The 25,829-nt window shown below is 41.5% G+C and overlaps 1 protein-coding gene across 4 annotated transcripts in view; it reads left to right on the top strand.

The window, feature by feature from the left end:
• OCA2 (OCA2 melanosomal transmembrane protein) overlaps positions 1-25,829 on the top strand; it is a 361,224-nt gene that overhangs the window by 235,839 nt on the left and 99,556 nt on the right. For all 4 annotated transcript variants that reach the window (XR_011498067.1, XR_011498069.1, XM_044763429.2 and 1 more), the window contains 2 exons: positions 977-1,036; positions 1,668-1,772. Coding sequence is in view for 2 of the 4 variants with exons in the window: in XM_044763429.2 (XP_044619364.1) it covers positions 977-1,036; positions 1,668-1,772 (165 nt within the window). In the remaining 2 variants the exon portion in view is untranslated. The remainder of the gene's footprint in view (positions 1-976; positions 1,037-1,667; positions 1,773-25,829) is intronic.

Here is a 25,829-nt window from a genome sequence, read left to right as displayed (position 1 = left end):
TACAATGCATGGGACAGCCCCCACAACAAAGAATAATCCAGTTCCTAATGTCAACAGTGTTAAGATTGATTTATCCTTAGGATTTAGTTGATATAATAGCAAACTGGATTGAGAATAGGATTGAATACCCAACATTTGGCTTCCACAGTTTTTAAATGAAGGCTAACAAACAACTCTACATATTGATGGAGAAGTTGTAAACTTGTAGTTAAATATGGTCAAGCTGATGTTTTCAATGTTTATAGTCATTCAGCATGATGACATCACAGTGAAAAAGTCACATTTAAGAGGTGCTGGGCAGCTGTGTCGCCCTCATGTCTTGTTCCCTGTGGGTGTCTGAGATCTGTTGTGGGTAGCAGAGTATCTGCTCCCTGGCTGGGACGAAGGCATCAGCCTGAGCAGAATGGCTCTGCACTTATATCTCCTTCATCTAATCCTTTTTCCTACCTTTCCCTGGACACACTTTTTTAAATCTGTTTAGTACTGTGAAAATAGTTACTTGTTTCAGTTAAGTAGACCTTTCCTCCCCTTCTTTGAGAGTTATTAAAACCATGCATTTTCATTTTATTCTTCTAAAACTCTGTGATGTTAACTTTAAAAAGAAATTTGAAAAGTAACTTACTTGAAACACCTTCTCTATGGAATGGCATTTCATTATGTACAGTTGAACGGTACTCCTATACACTGATCTTGAAATAAAGAGATGGTCTTTCATTCGAATTTAGATTTAATGTGGACATTAACACAAATGAAAGAGATTCCTGTCTCTGTTCTTGTGCTTTCTTCTCAGTGAATCTTCGGTGTGCATATATGACAGTAAATTACTTACAGACTGAATATTTGAATCTGATTTTCTTTTAAGAAATGAGCCTGGGCCTACCTTATACCTTTTTTCATTTTGAAGACATAGTTTTAAAAGTTTTTGCATATATTCTCAGTTTTAAATTGATTCTCATCATACATCCATTTCTTCTAGGCATTGGCACATCTCCACTTAATAGAATATGTTGGAGAACAGACTGCTTTGCTAATAAAGGTACATTAAATGCTGCAATATAATGTGCTCTAGCCACTATTCCTTTGATTTTGTGAAAAAAAAATCTGGCAAGAATAGGTCATATTAATTATGTAAAAAAGTATAGCAGGGGAGCTGTTTTATCCTGTCTAGCCTAGAGATGCAAGGAGACTTTTTCCAAAGAATATATGGTTACAAATGCCTCCAATTTTGCTATTAGCCTTTAGTTAAAACCTGTCTAAGAAGGAGAGCAACTGAGACACCAGTCTCAGTAAGTGAATGTGCAGAGGGCCCAGCCCTGGGGCTCTGCCAGGAGATCAGGTCCGTGTGACCCCTGTGTGCTGCCACCAGATGCAGACGAGGAACAGAGGCCACTCTACTCCCCTTCTCATGGGCTGGTTGGCTTGGTCATGGCTAAGAATTGCTCAGTTACTTGTGGAACCCAGCCAAGGCTCTTGGTAGGGGTCAGGAAAGCCCAGGCTGGTCCTGTTTGTATACCTGGGTCTGCCTTGGTCTCCTCATGTGTAAGAGGAAGAACTGACAGCCCTCCAGTCCCTTCTAAGTCTCACATGTCCTAGCATCGGATCCTCAGTGCATGTGATTTAACAATACAGCTACGATACACAGTGCTGTTATTATCTGCTCCTTCCAGATGGTCCCAGAAGATCGGCGCCTCGCAGCTGCCATCATCCTGGTGATCTGGGTCTCTGCCATTGCATCATCTTTGATTGACAACATCCCATTCACTGCTACCATGGTGAGTTGCACATCTCCTCCTTGTGGTAAGGGCCCAAGTTTCAGCCTGGACACAATCTGGGCTCACCCTGCCTTCCACAGGAAGCAGAGAATAAACCCTGACCCTTTGCTGCACTCACAAGTTTAGGGGACAGACATGGCAGAACCCAGACCACAGGCCAGGAACTGCAGTGGGTGGTGTGTCCTGGGGTGTCACCCTGACTGGGAGCTGCCACACCTCATGGAAAACACAATCTTTTTATTTTTTAAAAGAAAATTGTAAGACACCAAGACAGAGGCTGGTTGCAAGCATTCATTCTTTATTCCCTATGAATGCAGAAACTGTTCTAACCAGTCTGGATGGCTTCTGGTGCTTGGCCTGACAGGACTTTGAAAACTCTGTTGGCCTGACCCCAGCCAACACTGGAGATACACATTAGAGTCCTGTTACAGGGCTGATGAGCCCTGTTCCTACTATGTCTTCTGACATCACTGCTTGCTGGCCTTAGGGCAGAATTGTGAATCCCTAGTGTGACAAAGTTAAGGTGTGACAAGGCCTTGCATATAGGAACCTGGGGTCCTGTTACAAACACCTGAGGTCCCCAGTATGCTGAGCATGTGTGAATACTCCTCATGGCTGGACTCTGGATTGAGGGTGGAGTTGGTCTTTTGTTTTTGTGACCTTGAGGACTCACTCCTGTGCCCTGCAGAATAGTCCATGCAAGGGGGCTCCCACGACATTTCATCACCCTATATCATATTTGGAACCACCTGGGACCCAAGGAACAGAGCAGAGAACCTGGCAGTGAGGACAAAGGTGGGCCAGGCCCCTCAATGGGGGCACTTGTCTCCCTCACAGGACCTCAGACTGACCTGGGACTCTACGTCACTCATTCATTGCCTGGAATCATATGTCTGCCAGGTCACTCTCTAGTTACCTAGCTATTGTTCCTCCATGGTCTGGGTTGGATAATTCTGAGCCAATTATGTGGCTGTTATTATTTCCTCATAAAGTCCTGAGTTAGAGAAGTTGTGTGGATGTCGTCGAATGTCCCAGTTTTGGCTCACTGGGCACCATCATGACTGTGGCTGTGGTGCTGAGGCCCCTTGGAGGCTGAGGTGGCTGGGTCCTGGGCTTCTGAGATGCCAGGTCAGCTGGTGCGTGCATCCCGTTCTCAGATGAAATAGCCTACAGAAGACTCAGTGCATCAGAACCCTCAAGGCCACAAGGTATGGCCACAGTCCCCAGGATTTCACCCAGAAACGTTTCTCTGCCCTTCCTTTTGGCCCTGAGTCTCACAGCTGATACAACCTGCTTCCTGGGGGGCTTCCAGGTTTGAGGACCCAGATCTTATCTGGGACTGAATGAGAGAGTCCTTGTTGTTAGAAATTTAGGTTCCTCCATTTTCTAAAATATGACACAATATTTTCATTCTTCAAATTTTAATAGTTGCTTAGAATTTAAATTTAAAAAATAAATCAAGGGAATCACAGAAGTAGTATAAAATACCTGTGTGCTCATCACCCCAAATGAGGATATTTGAACATTTTAATTTCTTTGCCTCAGGTTTTCTCATTTGTTTTATTTTTAAGAAATAAAACATTATAGATGAATATGACGTTCTCTGTCCCTCCTCTCACCCTACAGGATTGTGTTTGTCCTTCCCTCTCCTGAGGGAACTGCCCTCATGAAACTGGGGAATATCCAGTCATTTGATGGCGCACTGTGGAAGGAACTAAAGGAAAGATCTTGGTTTATATGAGTCAACATGGATAGAGACCAAATCCTGAGAGATCAAATCAACAGCTTTATGCCTAATTGGCACACAGCTTTCTAAAGCTCACAGATCTCTGTCACGTAACTTCACCAGGTTGTCACTTGGTGCCCACAGTGGCTGGTCAGAGGAGCACATAGAGAGCCACTTGGGTTTCCATCTCAGTCTGGAAGTGGCACTGGAAGTGACCTGTCATAATCTTGGACAGGAGGTGGACCCAAGGCCCTGCCCAAGCACAGAGGTCTGGAAAGGGGCATTGGGTGGATACTGAGGTCTGTGCCACTTTCCCTTGCTCCCTTCCTCCCTTCTCTTCATTTGGGTGTCTTTTCACCACTTCTTTCTCATTTAAGTGGTGGTCAGGGATGTGGTCTGTAGGATTTCATACTTACACACCCCCTGAAACATCCTTTGACCTAGCATGTGGCCAGTTGTCCATGTGTATGTGAGCAGAGTTCTATACATGTCCATAGGAACAAGTGTATCAACTGTGTTGCTTCTCTCATCACTTCTCTAGTCATTTGGTTCTGATAGAGCAGATCACTTCATGGATTTATCTATTTCAACTTGCAGTTCAGCACATTTTTGCTGTATAGTATGTCATTATATTAGACACTGGAGGTTCATTATTGGTGTCTCTTCTGGATGGCTGGTTTCTTTCACATTGTGTAAGGTTTCTCTTCATCTCTGCTCTGCCTCTACCTGGTGTACCTTTTTCTAATCTTTTATTTTCAGTCTTTTGAAAATGTTTAAATCCTTTTTTAGTTGTATTTTTTAAGCAGCATGCAAATGGATTTTTAAAATTTCAAGCAGGTAATCACTGTTTTTTAAGAGAACAGTTTAACATGATTAAATTTTCTGTGTTGACTGATGGACTTGAGTTTGTTTCTACCATTTTATTATGGTTTTGCATGTATTATGCATGTTCTTTGCTGATTCTTTTTTCCCCTATCATTTCCTGACTTTTCTTGAATTGGTAAATCTCGTCCCCCAACTGGTTTGGAAGGTACTGGCTTTATTCCCAAGTTTTTTAGTGGGGCTCTTTCTATTTGTAATGCACATAGTTGTATCTGCATTTCAATCAACAGTTGCAATCAATAAAACCCACTTCAGTTAGTTTAAGGAGAATAGGAGTTTGTCTAAGGATAGCGCACAATTTGTGGAATTTCTGAAGGACACCCTGGGAAGGGGTCCACTCCATGAAGCTCCCAGCTTCTGCTGCTTTGTTTGAATGCCTGGGCTCAGTCCCCCAATGCTGGCTGTTGAATGCTGGGGCCTCTGTCACTCTGCTCTGAGTGCGCCTTGTCACAGTTCTCCTCCAATTTCTCTAAGCCCACCTCTCAAGCAGGGTGTCCAATTGGTGGAGCCCAGGTCACATGCTTGTTCTAGCTGCAAAGAGGATGGGGAGAGTGAATTTCTGCTTCTGCCTTGGGGAGCCTGAGCTTATGAAACAGAGTTCCTCACACACAGGAGTTCCTCAAATTCTCCTCAATACCTCCTTAATACTTTCTTCTCCTCCATGTTGCCTTCTGTACCTCCCTGTGCAGGGCCCTGCTTGTCCTCTGGGGTCCCATAGCACTTAGTGCATAGCTCTGCTGAGGTAGTCATAAAACTGATTGTCAAGACATGTCTGCAGCTGTATCCTCTTATATACATTTGTATCTTCATTCACTAGTGTTTTGCCTGGTGCAAAGAAGATATTTAGCAAATGTTTGCAAGTGAATGAAGTGAGTAAACTGCAGTAGATTTATTTTCCCAAAGTAACCCTTTATTCACATCAGACCCCCCCTTCATCCTCCAGGGACTCACTATTACTGTTATTGAGGGAACTGGACACCCCAGTGCTCCCTGTGTGCCTCAGAATCCCTCTGCCAGGTCTCCCTGCCATCTGACACCTTCCCTGATCTCCAGTTGGACTTGGTGCTGCTTTCCTTATCATGGTGCTGGTGTCTCTCCTGTGCCTTTGCAGATGTGTTCCCCCACAGCACTGGGGATTGCTGGGTGCACTGGCTTCTAATGGGAACTGGGATAGGCTTGGGAATAAATGGATGTTATGAATCCACTGGCATTGGAGACACTACCGAGGTCTGCAGATGCTCTCCTTCCCCCTGACCTTCCTTCCTGACTGCCTGTGACAAGTTTCAGCCTGTACCCATGAGGTTGCAGCTGCTCATCATCTTCCCTTTCTGCCTGCCACATCAATGTGTTGTTTACTGCTCAGCCCCTCAATCGTTTAAGGCTCTTCTTCATAATAAATCCCTATGTGTATGGATATCTCCCACTGGTCCTGGCCTCTGATGGATGCAGTGATATGAATGGGTCCTTGAGAGGTGATTTAAGTTTCTTGCCTAGGGAGGGTTAACTCCTGCTCCCCCACTACCCCTGACCAGGAGCATCTTCATTCTGCATGGCTGTGAAGCCCTCTGAACTTGGGGTGTGCCTCAGAGAGTATGTGGGAGGAAACGGGAGTCTGACTTTTTTGCAGTTCTTCGTGTCCCTCTGCATCTCAGGTTGGAGTAGAAAGAAATGCAAGCTTCATCCTTGCCATCCTGGAGCCTCTGTGGCTTGGCCTGGCTTCCATGGACCTAGAGTTTGGGCATCTCTAGAAGAATAGTACCTCTACTGCTCTACAGGGTCTCGTTTCTTGGGCAGCTCCAGCAAAAGACCCCACACCTACCTAGTCCTCACTGCATACTCTTGGGGAGGGCTGCTCAGGGTCCGGCTGCTGTGTGGGTTTTATTTTGGTGAGAGTCTCATGTTCTCAGCTTTGCTGTTTCCCTGGGGATTGAACAGGGAGACACAAGAACATTCTGTGGAAACACTGTTGGGTGAGTACAAGGGTAGAGATAAGTTACCTGCCCATGGCGGTCAGACACACAGTGGAAACACAGGAACAGCACAGTACGGTCCCTGCTGCCTGGCTTGCAAAGCTGCCTGCCTTTCAGCCCACCCTCCTTCCCTGTGAGAACATGGCTCTGGCCAGTCATTCTCCAGGTCAGTGGGATGCAAGTCTGTGGAGATTGTAACCTGTATGGAAACTTTATTAAAAAGGGTCAGGAAGCTGGCAGATGCAGTCACTATTTCCAATGACTAGAAATGCTGGCATACTCGCAGCAGGTTGAAAGCAGTAGGGGGACCAAGGCTGCACCTGACGACATCATGAGGAGTCTACTCAGAAGGTTCTTTCATTAGAGAATTGTGAGCATTATTTGAGGGAAGTGAGTTCAGAGAGACAAACCAAAACCCATCTGCTCTTGGTGGTGTCTTCTCTCCAGAGTGTGACTTTAGTTTGGTGGTATTTCTCACATTCACATTGTAAGATATGCGCTGAGAGCAGCAGGTCAGAAGCACTGTTCACAATTGTTTGTGATATTTCTCTTCTTCCAGTGGTCAGAGAAGAACACCAAGTAATTCAGAAAATGCCAAAGTCTTAGTTTATAACTGAAGATCTCAGTAACTGTTAGGATCATGCTATTGAATTTTTGCTTATCTCACAATGTCCAGAGTGGAAAGAACTAGATCATAGATGGTTTTGTCTCTCAAATCAGGTGGACAAGCCTTCAGTCAAAACTCCAACGCGAGCTTGGTGAGGTTATGGGAGAGTACTCCAGGGCTTTTTGGGGATTAGATTTGCTCTTTTAAGTTTTCCTTGTCTCTCTGCCTTGGGCTCTCTCCTTCATTTTGACCTTTGCTTATCTGTAACAGTGACACTATTAAAGAATATTTAACACTATTAAATCAGTTTGATATTGATATTCCATCAATGTGTACTGCAATCAGAACAGACACTGAGACACTGAAGCAGGAAGCTTCACCCCGTATGCCGGAGTGTTAATTACTCATTACGTGGGGACAGCTGGGGGGACAGAGGCAGTGGGAGGTGCTGGGGTCTTGGATGGTGGTTCTCTGTCAATTAGTTTGGCAATATTTTAGTATTTTAACAAATATTTCCTTACGCAGAGATCCATTTGACATTTGCCCACCTTTCCTTCCTTCCTCTTCTGTCTGCAGTTGATGGGGAGCTGGGGGAGCCACACCTGAGCGCAGACATGCTTTTGTGGCAGCTTTCTTAGGCCTCCCAGTAAACTGCCCTAGACACTATACTGTAAACCTGAAATACATCGCTAAAGTGATGAGAATTCCCTGACATGTTTTCTCCACTTAAACCTTATCTTTTCAGCCTCATTTGCTTATACAGGAGGAATTCTCAGGCAATTTTCAAGTTAAAATGTGATTATTCTTGTCCTGGATGTTGAATTCAAAGAATGGTAATTTATGCACATAATTCTGTGGGTTTTTCTCTAACTGGCTTCTTGGCTACTCCTCATTCTCTGTGTTATCACTCAGCTTTTGTGTGCAGGTCCTTTCTACGATGCTGACTGGTTCTCATGCATCTGCCTCCTCCAGAATTCCTTGCAGTCTCCTCTCTACCACTGCCCCACAGGAGGTACTAGGGCAGAGGACAGAGTGCTGTAACCCCTGACAAAGAAAAGCACTCTTTCAGGATGGTAAAAGTCAAAAGCATTTCAGATTCACTTTTGCTTTTTACTTAATCTCATTTTTGTTTTAACATATCCTTTCCTAAAACATTCAGGAACAAAATAATGTGGAGGGTTGAACCCAGTCCAGTGGATTGGCATTAGGTATAATAACGTGAGCATTTGTAGGAATTAACAACTCAGGTTCTGGGGAAGGTGGGTCTGGACTTGACTCCCAGCTCCATTACTGTGAATGCTAAGAAAGTGCTAGAGTTAGAGGAGCAGAAATGGCAGCAGCACAGAGATGCTGTTTCCCTCATTACCTTAGGGGAGCTCCTGCAGTTCATTGGCTGTGGTACTGACAGGCTGTGCATGTTGCAAGCCTGCAAGTCTGGTCTTGGGGCGAGTGCACTGGCTCCCAGGGAGGGGCCTTTCCCTTTGGTGGGGGATAGCAGGTATGGAGGAGCCCTACATTGCCCAGGAGTGAGGTACTTTCACCTTCCATGGCCCAAGGACTGGCCACTGCTCTGCCAGATCCTAGCTCTATGGCACTTCACAAAAGACAAGTGGCAAATTTAGGGGACCAGAAGCCTGAGAGAAGATTAATCATGGGCTGTGCCACAGACACAGGACAACAAAGGATAAATTATGAGAACACTCAGGGAGATTTAAGCACTTCACAAAAAATAGTTTCTGGAACTAAAACTCATAACTTTTAAGCTAAAAATATTGAATAAAGAATTAAAGAAGAGAAAAGTCAGTGTTAGGCCTGAGTTAGTGGGTCTGAAGCCAAGTGAGAAAGATATCTAAAAGTACAGAGAAGAAGTACAAACAGACAGAGTTGTGAAAAAGAGTAGGAGATCTGGGTGAGACCCTGGAGACCTAGCATGGTAATGATGGGGGTTCCAGGAGGAAGAATAGAAGCACATTGCCTTGACAACCTGTAGCCTTTTGTCCTAAAATGGGGTCTGGGTGTCAGGAGTCCTGGAGCTGGTAGAAATGCAGGTTTGGCCACTCAGACCTGAGTCAGAACCTGCATCTGGACAAGACATCGGGTGACAATCTGCACATGTGCATTGGAGACGTGCTGGTCTTGGCCAAGGCCCTATCGATGTGATGTGCCCTTACCTGCAAATATGCCTGCCAGTTCATCACTGCAGTCTCACCCACTCTGCTCTCGGATTCCCTGTGAGGATGCAAGTTGTCCCACTGCTTGCCTCAGGCACATAGTAATCCCACACAAAAGGAATCCACCCAGAAGCAGGGGATTCCTGAGAGGCCCAGCATTTTTGGTTCACTGGGAGATTGCTGGGACAATTCTCTAGATTGAGTTCCAGACTTAAATGCTTCACCTGGGGATGGTCAGCAGATGTAATAGTAACATAACAACCAGCGAGGGTGCAGGCTAGGGACAAGTGTATACTGATCCCAGGTGTGGTGGGTTCAGAGAGGGCAGGTGTAATGAGTGTAGAGAGAAGACAGGTGTGGTGAATGTAAAGGGAGGACAGTACCTATCTTTGCTGGTATGAAGCACCACTGCATCTTCTCCCTGCAGAGAATCAGGCCTAGTGTACTACTCTTATTTTCCTAAAGAGCAGATATCACTACTTTTCTATGAAAATTCTCAATTTTCAAATGTTGGCGATAAATTCAAATTTTAAAACAAACACTGCCTGGTTTTGGCTCTTCACCTTCCCTTCCCCAGAACAGCCTCTCCTCTTGGTGCTCACTGTCTGATATTGCTATGGGGTTGTCCTAGGACAGCCATCCACCTTGGAAGTGCTGCACCTGCCTCTCTCGGGGTGGCTTGGTGACACCCTGAGCCCCAGGGAAGCTCCCTCTCCCCCAGAATCACTGCTGCTTCCTGCTTGTGGTCTGCCTGGGCCACTTCGCCCCTCCCCAGGCATCTATAGCCATGAGTCCCGCTCATTCCTGTGAGGGACAGCCCTGCCAGACTCCTTCAATTGTTAATTTTCCTGGATTTACTGGAGCTATCCTTGCCAGGGTCCTGGATCTGATGCCCATTGTAGAAGTGAGGCAACAAGAACTGTGCCCTCCTGCTCAAACAGGAATTTTATATGTATTTTTTAGACAAATTGCTATTATGATATATAATTTTAAATATATACGTTTAAAAGAATGATGGAATGCTGTTGTTTGAGAATGTCAATAAATGAAAGCAATTACATCCTTGGGAACTATTTTAAATCAGAATGACAAATTTTACATATCAACTTGAAATGTATGAGCTGGTAACATTTCTTTTCAAAATTCTTTGGGGGCATCTGAGGTGATCAGCCCAGGGACGAGCATCAGCTGTCCTCTTATCCAGTGCTGAGTGCTGGGCTGACACAGGTAACATTTCATAGGGTGAGGTGATGGCTGTCCTAGGATGACCCTGCGACAGTATCCGACAGGAAGGGAGGCTGTTTTGGGGAAAAGGACTTGTGAAGACCCAAGGCAAACCAGTAGTCTCAGGTGATCACAGGGGGGTGAAGCCCCCCGGAGGTTAAGCCCACCCCTGCCTATTTGCCCTGAGTGCGCAGATGATGGGACAGAGGACCATGCACCCATACATGCTAGCCACAGTCCTTCCTTTGAGGGCCCTCAGAGTTGCCTGCCACACAACTTATTCCTGGGCCTCAACCACTCATGCCTCTCCATGACTTCTGCACACCTCAATCTCTCTTGAAGCCTCTAGCTCCCTCCTCTTCCTTCCTCGCAGTTGAAGACCTTGCTTTTCATTTGTGATGAAATAAAAGCAATTTTGGGAACTTCCACAAGCAGTGGTCACTGTGGCTTCCCAGTGCATCCTGCCTTCCTTCCAGGCATATGGGGGAAATTCCTGCTCCCAGTAAAGGTCAGCCCCTTCATCTGGTACCATATCCCACAGTTCTCTCCCACATGATTAATTTTTCACTCTCATCTGGATCATTCTTATCAAAATAAGATAAGAACATGCTTCTGTTGCTGCACAAAGATGGGGTTCTCTTGCCCAAAGAACATGAAAATCCAATTATTATGGCATCTGCTTTTGAAAAAAGAAAAAAAAGTTTATTATAAGGTTGAATTGCAAGGAGACAGGAAGAAAAAGAAATATTTTGTCTCCCTGATCGAGGGCTTGGGGCAAAACTTATGGGATAAAGGGCAGGGCAGTCTGAAGTGTGGAGATGGGTGATTGGAGGTAAGAAGTAAGGTAATTGATGATCTGTGCAAGTGTAGTCAAGCTTCATGGTTCTTCATAGGACACATTTTCACAAAATGATGATGTTAACATGATCTGAGGATGGAGTTTTTGGCTCCTTGACATCAAAAGGGTCACTTATTGGGCATTTGCACATGCCTAGTTGATGGGTTTATGGTCTCAACTGGCCTGAACTGGACAAGGAGTCTGCTCTAAGTTCCTGAAAAACAACTCTTAATTACTCTGTTTATAAGATTGGGTCAGTTGATCTGGTCCTAGTGGGCCCATGTTTATACATACCCCCTATTTGTTGTTCATTCCTCAATCTTGAGGGAAATGGGGTGAAAACTGCTCTAGCTACTTCCTGCTGGTAAGGGGCATAGGCCTAACGAAGACTTGAGGAATGAAATTCTTTAGCTTTTAATTGTAAATAACCACGAGTTCTAGGTTGTAATCTGGGTGTGTGTTTTGGGCCTCCTTTATGATCATGATGTGAGTTAGGGGTGTAGTTTTTAGGACAGAAGAAACACAGCAAGTGTAGAGTTTGACAAGAGAAATATAAGTCCTAATAAGCATACAGTGAGAAGGAGAGAGAGAAGAATATACTGAAAGGAGTCAGGCAAAAATGTGTTAGTAAGAGGGGTTTCACTAGTCAGGGAGTGAGGCACTATGGAATTCTATCTGAGGAGGAAGCCAAAGGCAGGGACAGTTAATTAGGTAGTACAGACTGGTGCATATAGGAACAGGTAGAATTAAATTGTATATATACAGGCCTGATCCAGTGTCTTGGGTAAGTTGTACCCTCAGCTGTTGTCTGCTTTTAGACTCTCAACCTGATCATGCAGAGGCTGGCTTTAGAGGTAGGAAGAGCTTTTTGTTTATCTGGAGATCCAAGAATTCTCTTAGCTTTGTTGCTTTTTCTGAAAAGTTACTTAAGATAGAGGTTCACAAGAATGCTCTTGGGTGGAAATGTTGGCTTTAGGCCTCCATGGCCACCCACTGTTGCAATGATTTGGTCCTTCTGTTTCCTGTTGTCCATGAAGGGTGTTAGATGTTTGGGAATAATAAAGGGTATGAGGGTGGGGTTCTGAATGGAAATGGGAATTATTTTTAGCCAGATATTTGAGGTGACTAGAAGAATTCAGGATCCAGTCTAGTTACAGAGAAAAAACAAAAACCTCCAATACAATTAGCAGAACTAGAATCCAGTCTCCATTAGTGTATACTATACTTTTTATTGAAACATAATTTTTCTCTCTAAAATCAACTGAATTTTCACCAAAGATTGCCAAATTAAGACTTGGTTTGTAAAAGAAGTCTAGCTTCAATAAACTTCGCCCAATTATTTGCATAAGTACAGCAAGAATAGCAATTCTCTTTTAAATCTCTTTGCTAGAACTTTTCATAAGGAATCTCAGATTGAACTTTAAAGGCCTCTTACAGCCAAGAAAGCCAAGCCAAGGACTTGTCATCAGACTCTGCCTGTAACACCTGTACATCTGGATGGCTTCCTCTCTTTTGAGGTTCCCCCCAAATGTCTTGAGTTTCTTGCACCTTCCGGGGAGTGACCTTCTCTCTGCTTTTTAAAAGCCCCAGTATGTAGCTGTATATCCTAGTTGTAAGTCATTCTAGTTCTATGTGGGATGCCGGCACAGCATGCCTTGATGAGCAGTGTGTAGGTCTGTGCCTAGGATCTGAATCAACAAACCTTGGGCCACTGAAGTGGAGTGTGTGAACCGAACCACTCAGCAATGGGGCCAGCCCCCGTGACCTTCTTTATTCACCTGATATGGCTTCTGGGAACCCTGTAAGCAAGGTACCCAGCCACTTTCCAAGTGGCTTTATTTGTATTAAGTCAACCTTTGTTCCCTAAAGCTGTCTGGCCATATCTGAGTCTATGTATGTCTCTCTCAAATATCACATTCCAGTCAAAGCCTTGGTAGTATAGCCAATGTTTCCAATTGTATCCTGTTATAGGGAGAACAGATTCTTATTGTATGTATGCAAATAACTATATTGCTATGAAAATAAATTTAAATTTTGGAGGGATCAGGTAGGGGGAAAAAACCCAAATGTTTCAATTCTGCTTACAAAGGTATAATTTACCAAATTGCTATAAGTCATAGTTAGCTTAAGAGAAAATGTTTTCTTAAGTCTGGAAAAATAAGACATTAAAACATCAATATTTCAAACAAAAAAATCATAAAAATTATAATCATTCTCATAAGTTCCTTTAGTCCCATGCTATGAATTCTTGATCTTGAACTTCTGATAGCAGGTTTATGAAGCCATCAGTTACTCTGGTAGGGTTCTGTAATTTCTTACCCAACTCAGTTTTATAATCTGAAAGTTTACCAGAAACCTATATTCTAGAGTAAGTATCAGAGTCCTTTCCTTGAATATCTCTGAAGATGAAACATATTAGCAAAAGAATCAGAGTAAAGCAATAACTGTCTGTAAATAACAAAAGACTTAAAAGTGGCAGTTGATAAAGAAACTTGATTATTTCTGTGGCATACAACAATTTAAAATAACGAGAATTGTGACTGATAACTAGGACAGATCAGAATTTTAGGAATGTTATATAATTTTTAAAACACTTATATTAATAACATTCACCCATGCAATATATCCTAAGAATTCTTATCATCATTCATTTGATGATGCTTCCCCTGTAATTTAACATACCAAATAAGACTGATTAGTTTAATATATTCCTCTTTATAGAGAGGACAAATTCTTTGAGAAGCCTCATGGAGCATTGGAAATTCTCAAAGTTACTTTCCGGTCAAAAGAAAGACTTTATTTAGGATTTGGATTTTTGGGGAAGTTTGTCAAAAATATCAAAAGGTTTTAAAACGCTTGGTCAAATAGGATCACACTTCAATGTGAAACAATGCTTAGTTATCCATTTAACCAAAATGACAACAGAAGATGTTAAAGGCAAACATACAGGTTAAACAGTTAAAAAAATATATTAGTTTTCTTAATAGAGAGATTCCAGCCTTTTAGAACAGGAAATTCTTTTGACAAAATATAGAATTTGTGTCTTTTAGGTAGATTTACTCAAGGAAAAAGAAAAACCTTTTATAATCTCTTTATCAAGAGGAGACTAAAAGTTCAAGAAAATTATCCTTTTAAGAGAGTGAAAAAACCTAATGTTAGTTTTTGTATCAGCTGACTTTTGATATTAGGACTTTTTCACTTAATTGAATTCATTTAATCTTAGTCAACTTGACCATGTGCAAAACTCTTTCTTCAGAGTTCCTTTCCACAAACCTTCTATAACTTGCTTTTTTTTCATTCAGAATTTGTCCCATTCCTTCGTTCCTCCCTGGGAGTATATTAGGACAAATTTATCTTTCTTAACAAAACAGACAAAAATGTCTGTATTCCTTAAATCTTTTTTATTAAAAAAATACATCTTACTGTTCTAAAGTTTTTGCATTGGAATTCTGTGGATTGGCAGATCCATAAATACTGTCTAGAAACATGTGCTTTCTCAAGAAAATTCCTCAGCATGGCACAAAACAGGTTTATCAATAAACTCAAGGGGCTGGCCTGGTGGTGCAGCAGTTAAGTGTGCATGTTCCACTTCTTGGTGGCCCAGGGTTCAATGGTTCAGATCCCTGGTGCGGACATGGCACCACTTGGCAAAAGCCATGCTGTGGTAGGCATCCCACGTATAAAGTAGAGGAAAGTGGGCATGAATGTTAGCTCATGGCCAGTCTTCCTCAGCAAAAAGAGAAGGATTGGCAGGAGTTAGCTCAGGGCTTATCTTCCTCAAAAAAAATTAAATAAATAAACGCAAGTATTTTTTCAGTTTCTCTGTAATGAGGCCAAAACATAGATAAATTTATGTTTAGTAATTAATATCTAATATTATATTTTATGTGAAAATGACCTATATTTTCAATAAATTTTTGATTTAACTTAATTCAGCAGAACTCTAAGGTTTCAAGTTACCAAAAGGTTTTGGAGTTAAGTATGTACACTGTAACACGTAATAATTGTTAAAAACTTCACCCAAAACATTTGTCTTTTCACATCTATTTAATTTACTTGTTCCCAATAATTACTTAGATTGCTTGCAAGACTTCATGAGACATTAGGCAAAATCAGCTATCATTCTAAGTTATTTTCACTAACAAGTTTTGTAACAGAGGTAACGTGAACTTATTTGACCAATAAACCTAGATAGAATAAAGGCTGCATGTTTGCATCATATCCACTGTTGATAACTCACATTCCTATTTCAATCAAACCAGCAAACTTAAATAAGCTTTTGTTTACCAAAGATTATTTTATGTCATGTAAGGGTGAAAAACATTTGGGTTAGTTTCTGTTACATTTATATAAGCATTTACTTAAAGCCTGTTGAATAGAGCTCTTTTAGAAATTATACCATATGGAGGTAAAAATATCACACATATATAACATATATAGACAGACATACACAGGGATTCCACAGCTATTGTTTTAAAATTGCTGCCATGAATCAGGTATAGTAATACAAAGATCACTAATTATGAAGAATAATTGAATCTAAATTTTCTTTAAGCTTTTTCTAGTAATATTTGTGTAGAAGACACTCAAGATGCTAGATTTGGGGCAAGGGCACTCTTACGGCCGTTTTTCTTTCCTTTTTTTCCTTCAGTCTTAGGAATTGGTGATGGGCTAGATAACAATTCCGAGAGAGTTACAAACTTTTTGAGATAAAGGAAATGGGTGGAATCTGAACTGCCACTAGAGCTGCATTTCTAGTCTTGCAACAACTTGTAAGATAAGGATAGCTGCTTTTAATTTCTCAGAAATTGGGTTGTAACTTAAATGACATTATAAGTTGATCTACCTGTCCAACTACATCATCCCTAACTTGCTTCTTTTCTTCTGGGTGCTTATTTATATGTATATATTTTTTAATTTTTTTTTATTATTTTTTAGTTGCAGTAACATTGGATTATAACCAAATATAGAGCTTTCAGATATACATCGTTAATATATTTAAAATTCTGTGTAGATTACATCATGTTCACCACCCAAAAACTAATTGTAGTCCATCCCCTCATATGTAAGCCTAATCACCCCTTTTGCCCTCCCCTCTTTCCCCTATGGTAACCACCAATCCAATCTCCATTGCTATGTGTTTGTTCGTCATTGTTTTTATCTTCTAATTATGAGTGAGATCGTACGGTATTTGGCTTTCTCCCTCTGACTTATTTCACTCAGCATAATACCCTCAAGGACCATCCACATTGTCACAAATGGCCGGATTTCATCATTTCTTATGGCTGAGTAGTATTCCATTGTGTATATATACCACATCTTTATCCATTCATCCCTTGATGGGTACCTAGGTTGCTTCCAAGCCTTGGCTATTGTGTATAGTGCTGCAGTGAACATAGGGGTGCATGTATCTTTATGCCTTTGTAATTAGTTATATTTTAACTTAGGGATGAAGGCCTAAAAATAATTCCTATCAGGCTCTGAATATCATCTTCCAGTTTGGCTGAATTTCTGATCATATGTTGCTGAATCCTTTCAAATTACTTGTCAGGTTTCAGCCAGCAGAAACAGTAACTATGCCTGGCAGTATTGAACAACTCCATTAATCTTTTAGCTTAGCAGTTTCTCAGAAAATTTCTTAGAGTCTTGTTGACTCTGTGAGGGGCATTTATGGAGCCCTCCTTCAAAGGTAGCTTATGGGGGTGGGTGTCTGTAAAGCCATGACCTAATATTATTTTCTTTTAGATCCCTTTGTAGCTTAATTTTCTATTAGCTTTTGCAATAAAACTTTCAATAATGTTATTTTGGAGTTTTGAAGACTGCTTTTAAATGCACTTCTTAAGTGATCTTATCTAATTGGAATGTTCCTTCTAATGGCCAATGTAATTCCCCTGAAGCTGATAGCAATTTGGTAGGACCCTTAGCTGCAAAAGGGAGTGCAACCCACATTTCTGTCTGACCATCTCTGATGGCAAAATGGGGTGCAACTGAATTTTTGTCTGACTGTATTTTGGGACATCCCCACCTGACGATTATCAAGCCAAGCCATCAGGACATGAAATAAACTTAGTAATATTTTGCTGTCCTTTGTAAATATTTACACCTTCTGGAACCTTTAGGTTTTGAGCAATTGTGCCAAAAGATGGTGGACTCAACTCTTTAAATATTAAAAATTTCTTTATTTCTTGGTTTGTAAGTTCAAAAGGAGCCCAAAGGGACCACTGTAATTTAAAATTATGAGAGGTAATCTTGCTAGCTGTTTACTTTTATTCCTATTTTAGAGAGCTGTTTCCAAGGTGGCTGCAACCAACAAGGCAATTTCTAAAGAGAGTTTGTTATGGTCACCGAGAAACTCACTCTCCAAACAGCCAATTTAGTTTAGACAAACATCAAAACATGATACAATTCTACATGTAACATAGATCAGAATGCTAGCTAGTTTGCCAGCAGGAGCTTAGAACCAGTGCCAGGAACTACTCAGAACCAGATTGCCAGGAGCAATTCAGAATCAATGGCAGGAGTTTCTCAAAACCAGAAGCAACTTCACAAGTGAAACTTTTATCCTGCCTCTAATTACTTTGGATTTTCAGGCCCTGGCTTTGGGACTTAGCCCACCAGGATACCCTAGAATACAAGCCAAACTTATTTCAAGGAAATAAAACCAGAGGGATGAGGTAAGGGACAGTCACTTTCTTAAAGTTACTCATCCAGAGCCCAGAGACATCTTAATCCAGAGGCTCTTTGTTCTCTCAAAAGAAAAAAAGCACCAAGGAGCCTGGAGCACCATGGTGGGAAATGGGAATCCCATCAGCCACGCCTCCAGACAAAATTGTCTAGGTGGCCACTTAGGATTTGTAAAGAGACCTTGCACCCTGCTTGGGGCTCCAGAGCCTCAGGCAGGAGGTCACAGGACCTTGTCCCTTTGTGGTCACCAAAATTTTTACTGCACCAAAGATGGGGTTCTTTTGCCTGATGCACATAAAAATCCAATTATTATGGCATCAGCTTTTGAGAAAAGAAAAAAGCTTTATTTCAAGGTTGACCTGCAAGAGAGAGGAGGCAAAAGCTCTCAAATCTATCTCCTGATCCAGGGCTTGGGGCAAAATTTATGGGATAAAGGGCAAGGCAGTGTGAAGTGTGGAGATAAGTAATTGGAGGTAAAGAGAAGTGAGGTAATTGATGATCTGTGCAAGCATAGTCAAGCTTCACGGCTCTTCATAGGATGCATGTTCACAAAATGGTGGTGTTAACATGGTCTGAGGGTGGAGTTTTCAGCCCTTTGAAGTCAAAAGGGTCACTTATCGGGCATTTGCACAAGCCCAGTTGATGGGTTGTTGGTCTCAACCAGCCTGAACTGAACCCAGGGTTGACTCTCCTGAAAAACAGCTCTTAATTACCGATGGTTACACTGCCATTTCTCCTCTCATGAAGACCCTCATTGGGCCCTGCATCTCTCCTGGCTCTCTCCTTTTACTTTGCTTCTGTTAATAGTCAAACTCTTTGAAAGCCTTGTCTATCCTTGCCATCCTGTATCACTGTAACCCCTCTCCACTTTTTTCTTCACCCCACTGCAATCAAGACTCTCCCCCACAATCCACTGAAACAGTTCCTCCAATGTGGCTGATGACCTTGCAATATGCACCCTTGGGAGAGGTCCAGGGATGCTCCTGGTTCTCCTCTACCCTGGCCCATTAGCAGTGTGTGGTGGAAGTGACCTTTCTCCTCCTTGAATCTCTTTCTGTTTTTGGCTCCTCCAAGTACTCCTTCTACCCACGTGGACCCTTTTCCTTAGTCTCTTTCCATGGGTCTTCTTCATCTTACAGTCCCCAAACACTGAACTCAGTTCTGACCTCTTCACTCTCGAGATTCATTGTGAGTGGTCTTATGCAAGCTAATGGTCCAAATGCCACCTACACCCTACCACTCCAAGGTTTCTTAGCTATCCAGCTACCTCTCTCACTTCTCCACTGGGATACAATTGGCATCTCAAACTTAACATATCCCAGACTAAAATCATGACTCCATCCTTCTTCAATCTTCCTAACTTATGCAAATAACAGTTGCATTTTCTTGTTGCTCATGCCCCCAAGTCTTAGAACCAGCCTGATCCCTTGCTTTCTCTTACACCCTGCCACCAGCTGCCCCTCAAAGCTTCTAAACCTGGCCGGTTCCCCTCATCTCCACCACTGCCCTGCAACCCTAGCTGACATTTTCCACCTGTGCATTGCAGTCATCTCCAAATTTTCTTTGTTTCCACTCTTGCTCCACTCCAAGCGTCTGTTCTCCACAGTGGATTCCCACCTCACTCAGCACAATTCAGTCTTGCAGTGGCCTACATGTCTTAAAGATCTGGCTACTGTCACCTTTGTGTTCTCACTTCTTGTCCTTCTTGTCTTTACCCACTATGCTCCAGCCACACTGACCTCCTTAGTTTTCTTTGGACATGTCGAGCAAGTTCCTGCCTTGGGGCCTTTGCATTTTTATTTCTTATGCCTTAGACTCTCTTCACACAGATCATTATGAGCTTGGTCTTGCTTCCTTACCTTTTATTGAGTTTTGTAAAATGTCACCTTCCCAGTGCTAAGTTGAGACCCCTCACCTTCCCTGTCTACCTTTTGCTTTATTTCTTCCCATAGCATTTAATACCACCTAACATATTATATATTTTATTTATTCGTTATTTTGAGCTGTTGTTTAATGTTCATTTTTAAATCAAGTTACAATTCATAGAATTTAAAATGCTAAATCAATCTGGAATTCTTATTTAGAAAACAGCACCTTTATAGCCTTCATCCCACCTCTTTTTTCTCACAGAAAACCTTTTTCATCATTTACTACTTTTTAATTTTATTTTTTGTTTCCTGAGTGATGCTACCTGTGTTTCTGCTCCTTCTATGGTCTTGTTCTCTTTTACCTGAGCCCTAGAGTCTCTCCATTTGTCTCATGTTTGGAGAGGCAATGGCTTCCTTAAGTTCAGTAATTTGTTGTGAAATTTCACAAGGGATGTTGATTTGTTGTTTTCTTTTCTCATAGTGTCTTTGTCTGGCTTTGGTATCTGGGTAATGCTGGCCTCATAGAATGTAAAGATGTCTTCCCTCCTTTTCAAGTTTTGGAATAGTTTGAGAAGGATTGGTGTTAAGTTTTCTTTAAATGTTTTAAATTTTTTCTTCAAATGTTTGGCAAAATTCACCAATTTGGAAGTGTTCTGTTCTCTTCAATATTTTGAAAGAGTTTGAGAAGGATTGGCATGAATTCTTCTTTAAATGTTTGGTAGAATTCACCAATAAAGCCATCTGTTCTTGGGCTTTTATTTTTTGGGAGATTTTTGATTACTTATTCATTCTCCTTACTAGTTATAAATTTTTCAGATTTTCTATTTCTTCATGATTTAGTCTTGGTAGGTTGTATGTTTCTGAGAATTTATCTGTTCTAGGTTATCCAGTTTGTTGTCGTATAAATTGTTCATAGTAGTCACTTATGAACCATGTGTTACTGTGGTATCAGTTGTAATGTCTCCTCTTTCATTTATATTTATTTGAGTCTTCTCTCTTTTTCTTAGTCTAACTAAAGGTTTGTCAGTTTTGTTTATCTTTTCAAAAGACCAGCTCTTAGTTTCATAGATCTTTTCTATTGGTTTTCTAGTCTGTTTCATTTATTGCTCCTCTGATATTTGTTATTTCATTCCTTTTGCTAACTTTGGGCTTAGTTTGTTTTTCTAGTTCCTTGAAGTGTAAAGTTAGGTTGTTTTTTTGAGATCTTTCTTTATTCTTTATCTAGGCATTTGTTGCTATAAATGTGCCTCTTAGAACTGCTTTTGTTATATCCCATAGGTTTTGGTATGCTGTTTTTCCATTTTCATTTGTCTCAAGATATTTTTTGATGTACCTTTTGATTTCTTTTTTGAGCCATTGGTTCTTCAGAGTGTGTTGTTTCATTTCCACATATTTTGAATTTTACAGCTTTCCTCCTGTTATTGATTTCTAGTCTCGTGCCATAGTGATTGGAAAAGATACTTGATATGATTTCAGTCTTCTTAAACTTGTTAAAATGTATTTTGTGACTTAATATATGATCTCTCTAGGAGACTGTTCAGTGTGTGCTGGAGAGGCATGTGCATTTTGCTGCTATTGGATGGGATGTTCTATATATGTCTGTTTGGTCCATTTGTTCTAAGGGGTAGTTCAAATCTAATATTTCCTTATGCTTTTCTGTCTAGATGATCTTGTCATTGTTGAAAGTGGGGTATTGATGTCTACTATTATTATTGTATTATTGTCTATTTCTGCCTTCGGATCTGTTAATATTTGCTTAATATATTTGGGTGCTCTGATGTAGAGTACATATATATTTACAATTGTTATAACTTCTTGATAAATCAATCCCTTTACCATTATATAATGACCTTCTTTGTCTCTTTACAGTTTTTGACTTAAAGTCTATTTTTTTCTGATATAAGTATAGCTAACCAGCTTTCTTTTGGTTTGTATTTGCATGGAATATCTTTCTCCCTCACTTTACTTTGAACCTATGTGTGGCCTTGATGTTGAAGTGAGTCTCTTGTGGTGGTATATAGTTGGATCTTCTTTTTTTATCCATTCAGCCACTCTGTACCTTTTGATTGGAGAATTTAATCCATTTACATTTAAAGTAATTATTGATAGGTAAGAACTTACTGTTGCCATCTTGGTAATTGTTTTCTAGCTATTTTTTAGTTCCTTTGTTTCCTTCTTCCTCTCTTGCCATCCTCCTTTATAAACTGATGATTTTCCATAGTTGTATGCTTTCATTCCCTTCTCTTTATCTTGTGTTTCTCTACTATAGGTTTTTGTATTGTGGTTACCCTGAGGCTTTCATGAAACATCTTATAGTTATAACAGTCTATTTTAAGCTGATGGTAACTTAACTTCAATCACATACAAAAAGTCTTTCTTTTTACTCTGCCCCACATTTTATGGTTTTGATGTCACAATATACATCTCTTACTCTTCTGTATCCATTAGTAAATTATTATAGCTATAGGTATTTTAAATACTTTTGTCTTTTAACCTTTGTACTAGAGTTAAGTGATTCACACACCATTACAGTATTAGAATGTTCTGAATTTGACTGTCTACTTAGCTTTATCAGTGAGTTTTCTACTTTATTTTCATGTTACTAATTAGCATGTTTTCATTTCTGCTTGAAGAATTTTCTTTAGCATTTCTTGCAAGGCACGTCTGGTGGTGATGAAGTCCTGAAGCTTCTGTTTCTCTGGGAAAGTGTTTATCTTTCTTTCACTTCTGAATGACACCTTTGCTGGGTGAAGTGTTCTTGCTTGGCAGTTTTTTTCTTTCAGCACTTTGAATAATTATCTCATTCTCTTGTGGACTGCAAGGTTTCTGCTGAAAGATGCACTGATGACCTTGTGGGGGTTCCCTTGTATGAGAGAAATTTATTTTCTCTTGCTGCTTTAAGAATTGTCTCTTTGTCTTTGATTTTACACACTTTTTAAAATGTTTTCTATCTCTTTGTTGAACTTCTCATTTTGTTCTTGTTTTGTTTTCCTGTTTTTGTTAAATTGTTTATCTGTGTTCTCTTGTAGCTCTCTGAGCATCTTTAGAACAATTATTATTTCTCTGTCAGAAAATTCCTGTATATCCATTTCTTTGAGGTCAGTTACTAGAAATTTGCTGTATTTGTTTGGTGGAGTCATATCTCCCTGATTGCTCATGATCACTGTAGCCTTGTGTAGGTATCTGCATTTGAAGAAGCAGTCACCTCTTTAGACTTTGTGGACTGACTTCAATAAGGAAAGACCTTCACCTGCTTTGGTGGCAGGCTGGAGCATGCTGTGACCTGGGTATAGTGGTGCAGGGCACCAAGTGTCGGACCTGTGGCAGCTCTGGTTCCAGGGTATGTGGTGACTTGTTGGCTCAGCTGGCTGGGGTCCATGGTGTTGACACTGTGTGGTCCTTGTTGAGTGCTGTGGGTGGCCCACAAAGGTTGAAAGGTCTGTTGTGGTCCCCAGTGGTGCCTCTAGGTCTTGTAACTAGGGACTGGGGCTGGCAGAAGTGGTGGTCAGAGCTTGTGGTGTGCACACACTTACCAGCAGGGGCCAGCTGCAGCTGCCTGTGTGGTGGCAAGAGGCAGTTACAAATACACACATGGTGGTGAGGGCCAGGGAAAGCAGCAAGGGCTGGGGTCAAATGAGGTTGTGCTGGCAGCTTCAGGAGCCTGGCTGTTGGTATGTAGTATCATTGCTGCTGGTTCTTGTCATGGGAGCATGGCAGGGGAAGCTAGTTTTTGGAGTCAGGCTGGAGGCATGCAGATGTACAGCTGGAGGGGCTAACTGTGGGTGAGCCCAGTGGAGCAGGCCAGTGACAGGAGATAGGGCCACATCTGGGTCCACAAGCAGCTGTGGGGGCCTTGGATATTGTGTGCACTTCTCTGGCTGCAGGATCTTTCCATGGGTGTGCCCATAGCAATGGAAGTTAGCGATAAGTGTCAGGTCAGTGGTGCATAAGTGCACAGCTGGAAGGGCTAACCCCAAGCGTGTGCAGAGATGGGGTCAGCTGCAGAAGTCTAGGCTGGTGTCTTACACTCATACAGCTACAGTGTCTTGGGTTGGTTACTGATGGTCCCAGGCTATGGTGGGGGCTGGAGGGGAGGGAGTAAGGAAGGACTCAGGTGGCTGGTGTCAGTGAACACAAATAACTGTGGGGCAAAAATGGATAAAATCTCTAAGAGGTCTGCAGCAGCTGTGCTGGTCATTGGTTTCTTCAGTGGCAAAAGCTACCAGAGTCATCTGCAGAACAGGTCACTGTGAACTGCTGTGTGACTGATACTGGTAGCTACTTTTCTTCCTTATTCTTAGCCATCTCTGTATATCTTAGGTTTGCCAGTCTCTGGGGTGGGGTGAAACAAAAGTGGGTCCTTTGTTCAGTGCCCTGAAAGGCTGGGAAGTAGATTGCTCACCCCACTCTCCCTTTGCCAGGGAACCCTTTCTAGTAGAGAAGTTTCCTCTTGGCACTGAGCAGGGCTCGCTTGGGGGATGGGATGATGCAGGCAAGATGAAGCTGGTTCCCCACCCCCCCACACCTTTGTATGGTTATTCTCAAGTTTTTTGTTTCACTGTGCTCCTGAAGTTTCTTAAGTGAACTCTAGAGCTCTCTCAGAGCTGCTTTTGTTTGTGGATAGCTGTCTAGTTATATATCTTTGTGGGGGAATGGAGGCTGGGGTCTTTTACTCCACCATATTGGTGACATCACTCCAATATCTCTTGTAAGTGATGAGTTATTTCTCTCTTGCTTCTTTCAATATTTTCTCTGTCTTTGGGATTTGATAATTTGACTATAATGTGTTTTAGTGTGGGTCTACTTGAGTTTATCCTGCTTGTAGCTTATGGGGTTTCTTGTACATGTATATTCATGCCTTTACTCAAATTTGGGAAGTCTTGTTGTTGTTGTTTTGGTTAGGAAGATTGGCCCCTGAGCTAATAACCATTGCCAATATTCCTCTTTTTGCTGAGGGAAATTAGCCCTGAGCTAACAACTGTGCCCATCTTCCTCTGTTTTCTCTGTGGGACACAGTCACAACATGGCTTGATGAGCAGTGCATATGTCCACTCCTGGGACCTGAACCTGTGGACCCTGGGCTGACGAAGCAAAGCACATGAACTTAACCACTACACCACTGGGCCAGCCCCAAACTTGGGAAGCTTTTGGTCATTATTTCTTCAAACATTTTTTCTGCCCCTTTCTCTCTTCTTCTGGGACTCTTATAATGCATATTTTTGTATATTTGATAGTCCCACAGGCTTTGCACATTTTTCTTCATTATTCTTTTTTTCCTTCTATACCTCAGACTTGATCCTTTCAAATGTATTATCTTCAAGTTTTCTGATCTTCTATTCTGCCTGTTCAGATCTGCTGTTGAGCTCCTCTAGTTGAGGTCTTCTTTTCAGTTATTGTACTTTTCAGCTCCAGATGTCTGTTCATTCCTTTTTGTAATTTATCTCTCTTTATCAATATTCTCATTTTCTTTATATATCATTTTCCTGATTTTGTTCTTTGTCTATAGTTTTCTTTTGCTAATTAGATATATGTAAGACAGTTGGTTTAGCATCTTTGACTAATAGTTCTGATGTCTGGGCTTCAAAGACAGTTTCTGTAAAATTCCCTTTTATCCCCCCTGTCAATGGGCCATACTTTCCTATTTCTTTGTATGTTTTATAGTTTTTTTGGAGAACTGAGCATTTTGAGTATTATGATTTGGTAGGTCTGGAGATCTAATTCTCCTGCTCTCAGGGATTGTTAAATCTTGCTTGTCAAAGGCCGGAGCTATCCATTTGTGACTTTTTCAAGCTTTTTTTTTTTTCAAAGTATTCATTCCTTGTTGTGTGTGGTCTTCTGATGTTGATGTTGTTGAATTGATGTTTCTCTTCCATTATTTATGTAGCCAACCAGTATCCTGTAAAAGATTTTTAAAGTGTCTGACTGAAAAGGTGGGAAAAACAAGTGGTTTCTTTAAATCCCCTGGAAGCTGCTTTATCCCTTTGGGGTTGGAGCAATGGCCAGCCTATGTGCTGGCCCTTCAGTGGTCAAAAGCAGTGCTCAGTAGCCAACAAAAACAACCTAATTTTTGAAGGACAAGGTCCTTAT

The sequence above is a fragment of the Equus asinus genome, chromosome 2, assembly GCF_041296235.1.
Source record: "Equus asinus isolate D_3611 breed Donkey chromosome 2, EquAss-T2T_v2, whole genome shotgun sequence".
Taxonomy (NCBI): domain Eukaryota; kingdom Metazoa; phylum Chordata; class Mammalia; order Perissodactyla; family Equidae; genus Equus; species Equus asinus.
The sequence above is the reverse complement of the archived record's forward strand: the minus strand, read 5'-3'. Positions and strand labels throughout refer to the sequence as shown.